The 12,850-nt window shown below is 37.6% G+C and overlaps 2 protein-coding genes across 6 annotated transcripts; both read left to right on the top strand.

The window, feature by feature from the left end:
* The first annotated feature begins 411 nt into the window (after positions 1-411).
* Positions 412-3,397, top strand: LOC137732130 (lipoyl synthase, chloroplastic-like). 2 transcript variants are annotated; one of them, XR_011068308.1, is made up of 6 exons: positions 412-1,257; positions 1,539-1,696; positions 2,134-2,305; positions 2,611-2,721; positions 2,850-3,069; positions 3,161-3,397. XR_011068308.1 is itself a non-coding variant. In XM_068471430.1 (5 exons), the coding sequence occupies exons 1-5, from the start codon at positions 679-681 to the stop codon at positions 2,934-2,936; spliced, it is 1,107 nt and encodes a 368-aa protein (XP_068327531.1). In that variant the 5' UTR covers positions 412-678; the 3' UTR covers positions 2,937-3,167. The 2 variants fall into 2 exon arrangements, 1 of the variants encoding a protein (XP_068327531.1); XM_068471430.1 differs by having other exon boundaries at positions 2,850-3,167.
* Positions 3,398-5,863: 2,466 nt separating this feature from the next.
* Positions 5,864-9,162, top strand: LOC137731155 (pyruvate kinase, cytosolic isozyme). Of its 4 annotated transcripts, none has more exons than XM_068470265.1 (4): positions 5,864-5,930; positions 6,051-6,427; positions 7,517-7,978; positions 8,127-9,162. In XM_068470265.1, the coding sequence occupies exons 2-4, from the start codon at positions 6,170-6,172 to the stop codon at positions 8,937-8,939; spliced, it is 1,533 nt and encodes a 510-aa protein (XP_068326366.1). In that variant the 5' UTR covers positions 5,864-5,930; positions 6,051-6,169; the 3' UTR covers positions 8,940-9,162. The 4 variants fall into 4 exon arrangements, with proteins under 4 accessions (XP_068326366.1, XP_068326367.1, XP_068326365.1 ...); XM_068470266.1 differs by having other exon boundaries at positions 5,869-5,930; positions 6,056-6,427; XM_068470264.1 differs by having other exon boundaries at positions 5,869-5,938; positions 6,056-6,427.
* The last annotated feature ends 3,688 nt before the right edge of the window (positions 9,163-12,850 follow it).

Below are 12,850 nucleotides of genomic sequence, written 5' to 3'. Positions count from 1 at the left end.
CAATTTTATTAAATAAGAGAAAATTAGTAAAAGAGTTGAAACAAAACAACACCACATAGAGGGAGTTACTAACCATTTCTTTTTATTTTTTTTTAATCATAAATTGTAAAATTAAGGTTTTTCTTCAAATAAAATCAAAATATCCAAAAAAATAATAAAGTTAAATTAAAAAAGAGAAAATAAATAAAGTTATATTATTAAGCCACAAGATTTATGGATAATTTTCTTATAATGACAAAATTTCGGGACCTTTGCTTACAAAGTTATGAAAAAACAAAAAGTATTTATACCGATGACAAGATAGTAAATTAGATAGGTCAAGTGAATTACGAATTTTCTTTTATTTTTTTATATAACAATATATATTTGCACATCACAACTGGAAATAATTAGTAGGAATAGCAAGTGTAACAGCCCCTGCCAAACCAAATGGACACATGACGGAAGTTACAAGGAGGAGCAAGGTTACAAGAACATTGGACTGGAACGCGCCTTGAGGTACTAACAAGCTCTCCCTCCTCCTTCACAGTTCACACCTTCACCCTCGCACCTGGACCTTGTATTTGCAGTTGCAGAGTAGTAAGTCCAAACTCCTAAACCCCTGGATTGGATTGGATTGGTGGGTTGTAGAAATCTACTTATTCTAGACAGGAAATTGAGGAAGAATTGAAGACGACGATGATTCAGCTGCAATCCCAAGTTTCATCATCATCATTATCTTGGCCAGTGGGCCCAATCTCATTTGAGGCTCCGAAAGGCCGGATGTCTGCCTTGAATGTGCGATCAGGAGGACGACGACGAGGAATACGATGTAAGGCGGTGGCGGTGGGAATGGGAATGGGAATGGGGCCTTACACGGGGAGAGACCCAGATGTGAAGAAGGCGGAATGGCTAAGGCAGAAAGCCCCCCAGGGACACATGTACGGGGAGGTCAAGGAGTCCTTGTCCCGTCTGAATCTCAAGACGGTGTGCGAGGAGGCCCAGTGCCCTAACATCGGCGAATGTTGGAATGGAGGTGGCGATGGCATTTCCACTGCCACCATCATGCTCCTCGGAGACACCTGCACCCGTGGCTGTCGCTTCTGTGCCGTCAAGACCAGCCGGACTCCTCCACCTCCCGATCCCATGGAGCCTCTCCACACTGCCACCGCCGTTGCCAGCTGGGGCGTCGATTATATTGTTTTAACCAGTGTCGATCGCGATGACCTGGCCGATGGTGGAAGCGGACATTTTGCTCGCACCGTCCAAGCCCTCAAGGTTGGTTGGTTTGCTAACTAATCAGCTTGCTTGCTTCAGTTTCACTACTTTGATTGGTTGGATGCATTATATGTCTGATGATCTAGCTTTTAACGTAAGACTCTCATAAGAGCATAGAGTAATGCGAAACAGACAACTTCTTTCTTTTAGAATAACAATAATAATAATCATCTCTTAATTGCTTGATTGACTTATTGATTGTTGTACTTCTTCTACATTCATCAATACAATATACAATACAATATACAATACAAGGTTTACATACTCTTTTCGCTCTGTAGACTCTCAAGCCTGACATCATGGTTGAGTGTTTAACTTCCGACTTTCGCGGTGACTTGACGGCTGTACACACTCTGCTTTACTCTGGACTTGATGTTTTTGCACACAACATTGAGACCGTCAAACGCCTCCAGCGAATTGTCAGAGACCCTCGCGCTGGGTAAGCTAGCTGCACTCCCCCTTATCTTCGTTTATCTCTTTTCCCAAAGTCTTTCGGTTATGTATTTCGTAATTTGTAGTGAAGTGCACGCGTTGTTCGACTTGGATGGTTGCACCATATGACATGCTTTTGTGCGAACATATAATATAAGGGTAATGCATACCATCTTTCCCTCCTAAAATCATGTTTGGAACTATGGCTTGACACATATGGGCTATGCATGCTCCAAGTTTAAGATAACATTCAACGATAGAAAATGCACCTAGGGTTAAACTTTCATGTACTTTAGGTAACAGTTCCATATCAAAAAGGTAAGTCACACAAATGATAGCCAAAAAGGACCATAACAAATACTTGTTGAGGCTTCGTGTGTATTTGTTGTATACTAGGAAATGAAGTCAATGGCCTGGAGAAGTTTGCTTAATGTGGTAATGCAGGTATGAGCAAAGCTTATCTGTTCTAAGACATGCAAAACAAAGCAAGAAGGGGATGATAACAAAAACTTCTATAATGTTGGGCCTGGGAGAAACAGACAATGAGTTGAGGGAAACCATGGCTGATTTAAGGGCTATAGATGTTGATATATTGACACTTGGACAATATTTACAGGTTGGTTAAACCAGCATAGCTTTCATGTATTTAGCTTTGGCTATTTTCATGCAAATACGGTGGAACTTACAGACTGTAAGGCTGGTGTCATTGTGTTTAAGTGTCCAAGGTTGGACTTGGATTTTTGACAGTCTATTCTTGTTGTATGCTTGAAAAAGGGCTGTAATCTGGCCCATGGTAATTTTTATTTTCCATAAGCAATCCGCTTCTACTGTTTCTGAGGCAATCATCAGATGAGACTAAGTTACATTCCAGTAGAATTTTGTGATAAAGATTTTGATTTTAAATTGCTTAAATTGTTGCAGCCAACTCCATTACATTTGACTGTCAAAGAATATGTCGCCCCTGAGAAATTCGTTTTCTGGAAGGAATATGGGGAGTCTATTGGATTTCGTTATGTAGCCAGTGGCCCCTTGGTAAGATGTTCATTAACGTCAGGTTTATAGATATTGTGGATTATCTTTCGTTGCTGTTCTTGATTGAATGCAGTTATTTAGTTTACCATTCTTCATGAAAAAAATCTTTGCATCCATTAATTTTTCAGGTCCGGTCCTCGTATAGGGCAGGGGAACTGTTTGTTAAAACAATGGTCAGGGAAATGGCTAACAGCTCTACTGGTTTACCTCAGTAACTTGTGGACTTCAATATGGATGGCTACTAAAACGGCAATAATTTGGTAGCTGCGTGAACAGCTGAAAATAGGGCAAAGTTATAGTTGCAATGAGCTGATGACCATAAATTGTTAGAGGGTCTGAATTTCCAAGGTTTGCCATATATATAAATTTTGGTTCAATTGAGCATGTTGATGTGCCGCAATCATTTGTTTATTAATCATAGTTTACTTTGGCATTCCAGTTGCGAACACGGTTGGTGTCGGAATGAGGATTTTCCCATCTTTCTGTTAACATTTCAATTCAGATTAGGAGAGGAAATAGAGTTACGTTGGTTGCAAACTTGCAATTTCAAGTGGATGGACGAGTACGATGGTAGCTGCTTTGATGAACATTTGCAGTTGCCTTTGCTTAAATAAATATGGATAATACTCGATCAATGATAGGTTTTTGGGCCAATGATCTGCTTGTTATTTTTTCAAAATGTTTGATTGAAAACCTTATTTTCTTCGAGTGGAGCTTATATTTATGAGTCAAGGGCAAGACATGATGAGAGCAACAAAGCAACCTAACCTTTTCGTTTTTTTGATTAGCAGTAGCAAATTTTTTCTTTCTGAACCAAAAGGAGAAGGCGAGACACATTTGATTTGAGTCATCCGTCTTGTTGTATCATGACATGTTGTCTAAGAATTTGATAAATAAAGAACTTAACTCAATAAATTACGAGTACATAGGAGCACACCATTACGATAATTAAAAATATGTATTAAGTTCTATTAGTAAGACATGTTATGTTGCGGCTTTGTGTCCTATTTTCTTGTTTTGGTCAAAATATACACTGTTTTGAAATGAAAGGATTAAAGAATTTTTTGGGGTGTTTCAAAGTAATCAGTAGTTGCTTTTTTTAACCATTTAAAAATTAAGATGTAACAATTGCAATCCCTGAGAGCAACTCCAGCGTTGGAGCCCTCCCCCCAGGCAATGCACTATTCAATCCACCTAATGAACAGTAATAGCCCTGGCAATAGCATTTGCATCTCCACCGTTACACTTCAATAGCCCTGGCAATAGGCAATAAAATATTAGTATTTTTTTATTTATAAAATAATACAAAATAATTTTAATTGTAATATCAGATAAGATTTTTAATCGTTCTCGTTGCGTCACGTGTCATTATCCGAAGTATTTATAGAAAAGTAAAAACAATTTTTTTTACAATTTTTTTCAGATTTTTCAGATTTTTTTAGATTTTTTCAGATTTTTCAGATTTTTTCAGACTTTTCAGATTTTTTTTTAAATTTTTTTAAATTTTTTTAAATTTTTATTCAATTAATTAATCTATGCCATTGGATATAAAAAAATTTGAATTCCAACACTCCAGATTATGCCACGTGTCACAACGGTAACTTTTCTTAATTTTAAAACTATTTTTTCTTTTATTTTTTTATTTATAAAGCATATTAATATCCACCGTTGATCTCAGATCGAACGGTGGATATTAAATAAGACTTTTTTATTTTTTTTGACCGTTGAGATCGAACGGTCCAAATTAAATAACTGTTGAGATCTAACGAACCGTGGGAAGCCACGTGGCTTCCCAACGGTAACTGACAAAGGTTTTTTTTTCTGATTTTGTGTCAACGACGCGCCCCCACGCGCGAGTGGGGTGCACGCGCCTGACACAAAAAAAAATTAATATTACCTGACGCCAGGCTGACGTCACATGGCCTCAGGCTCTCGGGCTGGCAATTCCCCACGGGCCCGGAGCTTGGGCCTCCACCTTCACTCAGGCTTGCCCATGCTGGAGCTGATCCACCGGGCCTCGGGCCCTTGTTCTGTCCCCTGTCCCCCGAGCTTTAGCCCACGCTGGGCTTGCTCTGAGCACCTCAAAAATCTTTGCGTGTCCATGGGACAGTGTCTTTTTGGGGAGGGGGATTGTCTGCTCTTCTATTTTCATACTTTCTTCATGTCCTCTTATGATATGTGATCACGATTAAGCCATGTCAACATTTTATATTAATTTTTTATAGAAATAATAAAATAAAAAGTAATAGGAATATAAAATATTGATGTGGCTTAATCGTGATCACACAAATAAGAATGTACAGAAAGAGTATAGAAATTGGAGGGCAGACAATCCACGGTGGTGAGTGACTGTTGGCATTTCAAAGTTCTGTCCATCTATTTTGCCAGCGTGCTGTCTGCCTCCCTATCTGCCAATTGCCAAAAGCTGATTATTTGTAAACTTATTTATTTTTAATTTTTGGTTAAAATATATAAAAAAAATTACAGCCTAGATATCAATAACAACAATAATAATATTGAATATCTCTTGGTTAAAAGAGGAAGAACGTTACTATGTAATACTTAGAAAATAGTAACAAATCCAAGCAATAATTTCTTTATTTTTTTTGTCAAACATATCGCTCTTTATGTTAAATTTAATAGACCTTTATCTTAAAAATAATTCGAAAGAAAGTGCAACTCTTGTTTTGAATACTATAATTTATATTTCTACTTCAGAAAAAATAATAGTTTGATAAGTAGTATACTAATTGTGTTTTATTTTTTAACCAATTATATTATCTAAATTAAAAAAATAAGGATGAATAAGCCTTCATCTATGACGATAATCAAAGTCTTATTTTAGATATACTACAAAATCTTTGTTGTTTAACGATGAGAACTTTTATTCAATGAGAAAAAAAAGTGAAAAAGAGAAGGAAAAAGAAAGATGCTGGTAATACTCTCATATTTCTCATGGTGTCATGGTGAGACCGGTCTGATGGGTTGAATATTTTTACTTTTACTTTTAGCCTTGTTAGTTAAACAGTAAAAGGGAGAGCGCAGTGGGGTGGTAGGTGATTCCCAAATTCCTACCAGGTATCAGCGTCTAGTCCAGTCTAGTCCACTGGTTTCTTACTGCTACTCTCTTGTGTCTAGGTTAATAACTTAATACCAAGCACACCAGCTGCTCCCGCTGCCAGGTCGCCGCCACGAGCAACGCTAGATAAGTAAGTTGGTCAGCTACTTCTCTCTTTCTTCTCATTTTTATATGAATTTGAAGGCTAATATCTGCGAGAGAAGGGCTACGTTTGTTTAGTTTCAAATTTCAAATTTCTAATCAATCTCAGCTCAGAATCGAATCGAATCGGAAGATCAATCATCATCATCATCACCGATCAAGGATCTATCTATCTGATCTAGCCGATAACAGAAGAAAAGAAAATCAATCAAATTCAAGTTTCAAAGAATGGCCAACATAGACATAGAAGGAATACTCAAGGAGCTCCCCAACGACGGCCGCATCCCCAAGACCAAGATCGTCTGCACCCTCGGCCCCTCTTCCCGCTCGGTTCCCATGGTCGAGAAGCTTCTCAGGGCTGGCATGAACGTCGCCCGCTTCAACTTCTCTCATGGCACCCACGACTACCACCAGGAGACCCTCGACAATCTCCGCACTGCCATGCACAACACTCAGATCCTCTGCGCCGTGATGCTCGATACAAAGGTCCCTATATATCCATCTTTTTCCTCATTAATTTCTCAATTTCTCTTTCCTATACATACATACTTCTGCAGCTACACAAAAACATATATACACACACACACACCCTCACTTTCCTTTGTAATTTTCATCCTACTCTTGTTTTTTTTTTTTTTTTTTTTTTTTTTTTTTTTTGTTTTGGTTTTCCTGCTTTGCTTTTTAGCGAATTACTTGAATGAATGAAGGAATAAGTAAATAAGTAGTTTTGTCTTATTGTCTCTGTCTTTGTTATTCACCATTAGTCTTAATTATCGTCGTCTTAGCTATTAGCCAATGCAACTCTTGTGTTTGTCCTATTTATTATATGGTACTTTTTTCATAAATCAAATAATATGAATATGGTCAAATGGATTATCCAAACTAGGTTGTATTCTTGTAAATTGTCTCATACATGACTTTTATCAAGAGGACAAGTAGTACATTTCCTATTAACTAGGAGAGATATGTTCCTGTAAATTGCCCCATACATGAATATGAATATGAATAATTATCACCTGAGCCTCTGTCCCATGTTTCTGAGAGAAATAACACTGGGAATAGTCTTGGTCATTATTACAACAGAAAGACTTGCTACAAGATGAAGTTCACGCCTCTACTGAAATATATATAACCGTTAGAAAGCAAACTACTACATTATGGTATCGGAGCATGAGATCCTAAGTTCAATTTCTTGCAATCACAATCCTCTCAATATTAAGTTGAGTCCACATGCTGGCTCTACCGGTGGAAAGAGCCTACATATGACAGGAAGTGTAAGAATATTAAAATTGTTAATCCACATTCTAACAAACTCTAACAACAATTAAAGATGGTCTGGTCTACAATAATATTCCACTTTCCTATTATTGAACCGCATGCTTGTTACTTCCATTTCTTTCCTACCATGCTGGTAGTTACAATAATGTTACACTCTAATCAGATAATGCAATTTGAACTCAAGGGATGATTTCATGATATTGTTTGCAAAACATTCTCTTTTTGTTATGCGACTTATGAACATGACTACTAATACTAGAATTGTTTACCCATGAAAGTTCCATCTCCTTTTTGTAGGGGCCTGAGATTCGGACTGGATTCCTTGAGGGTGGAAAACCGATTCAACTTAAGGAAGGGCAGGAAATTACTATTACTACTGATTACAGCATCAAGGGGGATGCAGAGATGATTTCCATGAGCTACAAGAAGCTTGCTGTGGATTTGAAGCCTAGAAATACCATTTTATGTGCAGATGGCACCATTACTCTCACTGTATTATCTTGTGATCCAGCAGCTGGTACAGTTAGGTGCCGCTGTGAGAACACTGCAATGCTGGGTGAAAGAAAAAATGTCAATCTTCCTGGTGTTGTGGTGGATCTTCCCACACTGACGGAGAAGGATAAGGAAGATATTCTCGAATGGGGCGTGCCCAACAATATTGATATGATTGCTCTTTCATTTGTACGCAAGGGATCAGATCTTGTTAATGTCCGTAAAGTTCTTGGACCCCATGCCAAGAACATACAATTGATGTCAAAGGTATGCACCAGTACCCTCGCTTTCAATGTTTGATCGTACCAGCATTGATGTCGTAAAATGATTCATGGCTTTACTTTTTAGGTTTTGATGTTTAATTGTTTTTTTTTTCCATTAATTAACCAGTTAAAGTTTGCTGTGGTTTCTATAGGTTGAGAACCAGGAGGGAGTTATCAACTTTGACGAGATATTGCGAGAGACAGATTCATTCATGGTTGCCCGTGGTGATCTTGGAATGGAAATCCCAGTTGAGAAAATTTTTCTGGCACAAAAGATGATGATATATAAGTGTAATCTTGTGGGCAAGCCTGTGGTCACTGCCACTCAGATGCTTGAATCCATGATCAAGTCTCCTCGGCCAACCCGTGCTGAAGCCACAGATGTAGCTAATGCTGTCCTTGATGGCACTGATTGTGTCATGCTCAGTGGTGAGAGTGCAGCTGGGTCCTATCCAGAACTCGCTGTGAAAATTATGGCTCGTATATGTATTGAGGCAGAATCTTCCCTTGATTACAGGGCAATCTTTAAGGAGATGATAAAGTCGACACCCCTTCCAATGAGCCCCTTGGAGAGTCTTGCATCCTCTGCTGTCAGAACAGCCAACAAGGCCAGAGCCAAACTCATTGTTGTGTTGACACGTGGTGGGAGCACAGCCAAATTGGTGGCGAAGTACCGGCCTGCTGTTCCAATCTTGTCAGTGGTGGTTCCAGTTCTGACCACAGACTCGTTTGATTGGACCTGCAGTGATGAGACTCCGGCAAGGCATAGCCTGATCTACAGGGGGTTGATTCCTCTATTGGCTGAAGGATCTGCCAAAGCTACTGATGCAGAATCCACAGAGGTGATCCTGGAAGCTGCTCTGAAGTCAGCAACAGAGAGGGGATTGTGCACGCCTGGGGATGCTGTGGTGGCACTTCATCGTATTGGAGTCGCCTCTGTTATTAAGATCTGCGTGGTAAAGTGAAACTGAGGTTTGCAGAATACCAACATTTGCACGGTAAGGCAATGTAGCCGAGATGGAGTAATTGCGTTTTGCTTTCTAGCACCTTATTATGTTTTAGCGAGCACAGCACTGAAAAGTGTCGTTATTTTTCTTTTCTGAACTATGTGAGAAGGTATGGTACCTGTAGATTTTTATTGCTTTATGCCGCACAGGCTATGAGCTATTATGGGAGTATGCTTGATTTTGCCCGGGTATAGAAATAAGGCTCGGGAAACCTTTACCACTATGATTGGACGAGTGACTTTTAAAATACCAAAGAAGTTTAGTCCTCAAATCAATTGTGAAAACACTACAAGAACACTAGAAAACATAAAATGGGATTTGGACCGACACATTTCCACGAGTCATTTCGAAGATTACCTAAAGTCCCTCACCCAAGTGTGCCGTTTAGTTTTTTTTCTGGTTGTGGTTGGTCTTGATCATGTTAGTGTTGGGCCTGTTGGCACATTCTCTCCTGATTGCTGAATAGTCATGTAAACAGATTAATGCTGCAAATTAAAGATAAGCGACTTTACATTATTAAGCAAGAGAGATTCCCTTCAAAGCCAAATCCGAAGCCGAAGATTGTTCAAATTTTCTACACCAAAAATGAATGGCCTCTCAGAGGCTTTTATAATTTAGTGACATATGTTCACCCACTTAGTAGTGTTAAGTAGTTGTTATCTCCGTAAATTTCTGAACAAAAAAAACCCAAGCTTCCGTTCCCGAGCATCACTCTCTCCCCCGATCAGAGGGATGCCAACAACAGCAATTTCCCTTTATAATGGCCGATGTTTTTTTGGATTGTTTCTGATGTTTGTTTGGACACTTGGAATTTTTTGTTTAATGCCACAATCAGTGTGCAAGAGAAAATAAAAGAGATAAGAGTGTACTCCATGTTCTTGTTCTTTCAGGTTTCTTGTCAAGTCTTAATCTTAGAGGCTTAATAAGGTTATCCATCGGACTCATTATTGATATAGTGAAAGATTATTGTTGGTACCTCATAGACGTAGGCACATCTAGGCGAACCACGTTAATTCTTAGTATTGTTGAACTTGGCTATTTTGTTTTTGTTTTTTTCCAATATTGTTCAATTGTTCCCATTCTTAATGCGATAACCACAACAAGTTGTATCAAAGCCTGGTTATCTGATATCTGTTTAGAATGGTGGCTTCGATTAGTACCAAGATGAAACTCACCTCGCTCCAATTAGGTTATGGGGAAATCAAGAATGGAGGATATGTTTTATTGAAGGTGTTAAGAGCAAGTCAACAAGTATGTTTGATGCTTATTGGACCAAAATGAAGATAAGGGATGTTTTATGGCAAAGAAATTTATAATTGCCTTTGCCAATGAAGATGGGTACTTCGATCATGGGGAGCTTGATCAAAATAAGTTTTATCAAGAGGATCTTGGACACATAGGCATTCAATCAATGGGAGTCTGGTCATGAGTAGTTCAATTAGGGGGAGCTCATTATGAGTAGTTCGATAAAGGAGATGGTCATGAGTAATTCAATTAGGGGAAGTTTGGTTATGATTAGTTTGATCAGGGGATTATGGTCATGCCTAGTTTAATTAGGAGGAGCCTGGTTATGAGAAGTTCGATTAATGAGAGTTTGATCAAGAGGAGCAATCCTATTTTGGTATACCTTCCTCATTGTTTAGGGGGGAGATTGTTCGGTTTTTCCATCCCATGATGAGTTGTCCTAAGTCTATAAGAATTATAGTCTTAGGATTGAATTGTTTACCCAATTGTTGTTGTTTTCCAATTGACCAATTGGAGTTGTTTCCTCAATTGAACTTACCCAATTTGAACTGTTAACTAGTTTAAGTTGTTTTCTCAATTGGAGTTAGCTTCTCAATTGGAGAAGGATTCACAACTAGATTCCAATTAGGATCAGTATTCCTTAATGAAGAAGGCCTCTATTATGTTTATAAAAATTGGAGCAAAACAATAAGTTATATATCGTTTAAGGAGTTAGAGTGAGAGAAGGGCAAAGTGTGTGTCCAAGAAAAGAAAAGAGATAAGAGTGTATTTCTCGTTCTTATTCTTTCAGGTTTTTCGTTAAGTCTTAACGTAGAGGCTAGACAAAATTATTTGTTGTACTCATTATTGATATAGAGAAACATTGATGTTGTTGCCAGGTGGACATTGGTACATATAACTGAACGACGTTAATTCTTAGTGTTATTTATCTTGGTTATTTGTTTTTTATTTCTCACTTCATTATGTTTTTTCCATTCCTAAACGCGATGTTCACAACACATTGGAAAAAGAGTGATGCTCAAGAGGGGGACACAGATTTTTTTGTTTAGAAATTTAAGGAGATACCAACAACCTAACATTATTAAATGGGTAGACATATGTCACTAAATTATAAAAGTCATATTCATTTTCGGTACAGAAGATTTGAACTCGGGATGACAATATACAAAAAAATAAATTAATATTTTTTTGACCAAAAAGTAAATTAATACAAGTGATTGAAAAGTAGATTCCCTTGTGCAGTTTGCAACCTGTATTAGTAAAGCTCAGAACACCAGACATTCATGCAAGGAGATTCTAAAACTATCCCCTAGGAGGTGAGAAACAAAACAAAAAAACCCAAAACTTGGCCCAAAACGTCTCTAAGGAATGTTTTTTGGGGTGAAAAAAAGAAAATTTTGGTTTCAGCGTGAGAATTTGCTTCCCCTAGAGGATAAAGTTTCAAGTGGGTTGAGGGCCCCGGTTTTTCTGCTCTAGCACGTGAAACAAGCTCAAGCAGGCCCCGCCCAAGAGATCATCAGAGTAGACAGATTATCAGCGGGCTCAAATTACAGAGTTCGTTGCCATTCAATGGTTAGCGCGCTCTGGGTTTTGATCCAGTATAGCACCCGTATCCATCAATTTAATAAATTTTAAATCTAACTATTCAAATCTTATTTAATCAATCCTAACGGTAAAAAAAAAAAAAAAAAACCGAATAACTCAAATTTAAATCTAACAATCAAAATAATGTTATTAGTTAATCCAAATCAGATTCAACATCAAAACTCTATAAATACTCATTTGTTGGTTCGAAATTTGAATTTTTCCACGGTTGTTTATTTACTTATTTATTTTTTTTGAAATTTGAGTTTTGTTTACATCTAAAGGTTTTTAAAAATAAAACAAGATAGATAATACAAAAACTAATTCCAAAATTATTAGCATAAAAAAAAAAGAAATACAAAAGTTTAATAAATTATAAAGGTGCGAGTGAGAATCATATATTCCTTACCGTTAGAGGAAAAAACTAATCTCCTGCATATAAATGAATAATTAAAAATAGAGAGCTAAATTTTGAGATTTTAGATTTTGAATTGGAGATAGAGCAAGGTCCGAATACTAGACCGACTCATCTTTACGGCTCAAGACAAAAAAATAACTAACCTACCATACTTTTCTTTGCCATACTAACTTTGTCACACCTTTGATCTCATCATTTTCTCACTCCCATCCGGGTGCATGCAAATGCAATGCCAACAAGAACCGATGAGTCCGGAGCCATTGTATCGAAGGCAGATAGGCTCGTTGTGAAATTATATTTCCGGATTTCACTATTATAATCTACGCATTGTTATTATTGAAATTTTATGTTATTTTCGGGAATTTATATTAATTTATTTGAATTTAGATTTTAATTAAATCAATTGTGAAGTTTGAAGTTTGGAAATTAATTATTTAAAATCCGTAGATCTTTCGAGATCACAGTTTATATTTCTGACTAGAGCTTGATCCCACAAACGCATATGCGAAAGCTGTTTGCAAGTCCGGATTATATCGGTATAGTTATAGACGTTTGAAGTTGTGATACTATAGATTTTAGGAAGTAATTAATTCCCACTTTGTAGGTAAGAGGCCAATCAGAT

This window comes from Pyrus communis, chromosome 4, assembly GCF_963583255.1.
Source record: "Pyrus communis chromosome 4, drPyrComm1.1, whole genome shotgun sequence".
NCBI lineage: Eukaryota > Viridiplantae > Streptophyta > Magnoliopsida > Rosales > Rosaceae > Pyrus > Pyrus communis.
Note: the sequence above shows the minus strand (reverse complement) of the source record. Positions and strands in the feature narration are given on the sequence as shown.

Bases quoted from the DNA above. Each gene is read 5' to 3' on its own strand.
- LOC137732130 (XM_068471430.1), top strand. From the start codon at position 679: ATGATTCAGCTGCAATCCCAAGTTTCATCATCATCATTATCTTGGCCA. The intron at 1,697-2,133 runs GTAAGCTAGCTG...GTGGTAATGCAG, and splicing joins GTCAGAGACCCTCGCGCTGG to GTATGAGCAAAGCTTATCTG. The intron at 2,722-2,849 runs GTAAGATGTTCA...TTAATTTTTCAG, and splicing joins ATGTAGCCAGTGGCCCCTTG to GTCCGGTCCTCGTATAGGGC.
- LOC137731155 (XM_068470265.1), top strand. From the start codon at position 6,170: ATGGCCAACATAGACATAGAAGGAATACTCAAGGAGCTCCCCAACGAC. The intron at 6,428-7,516 runs GTCCCTATATAT...TCCTTTTTGTAG, and splicing joins CCGTGATGCTCGATACAAAG to GGGCCTGAGATTCGGACTGG. The intron at 7,979-8,126 runs GTATGCACCAGT...TGGTTTCTATAG, and splicing joins ACATACAATTGATGTCAAAG to GTTGAGAACCAGGAGGGAGT.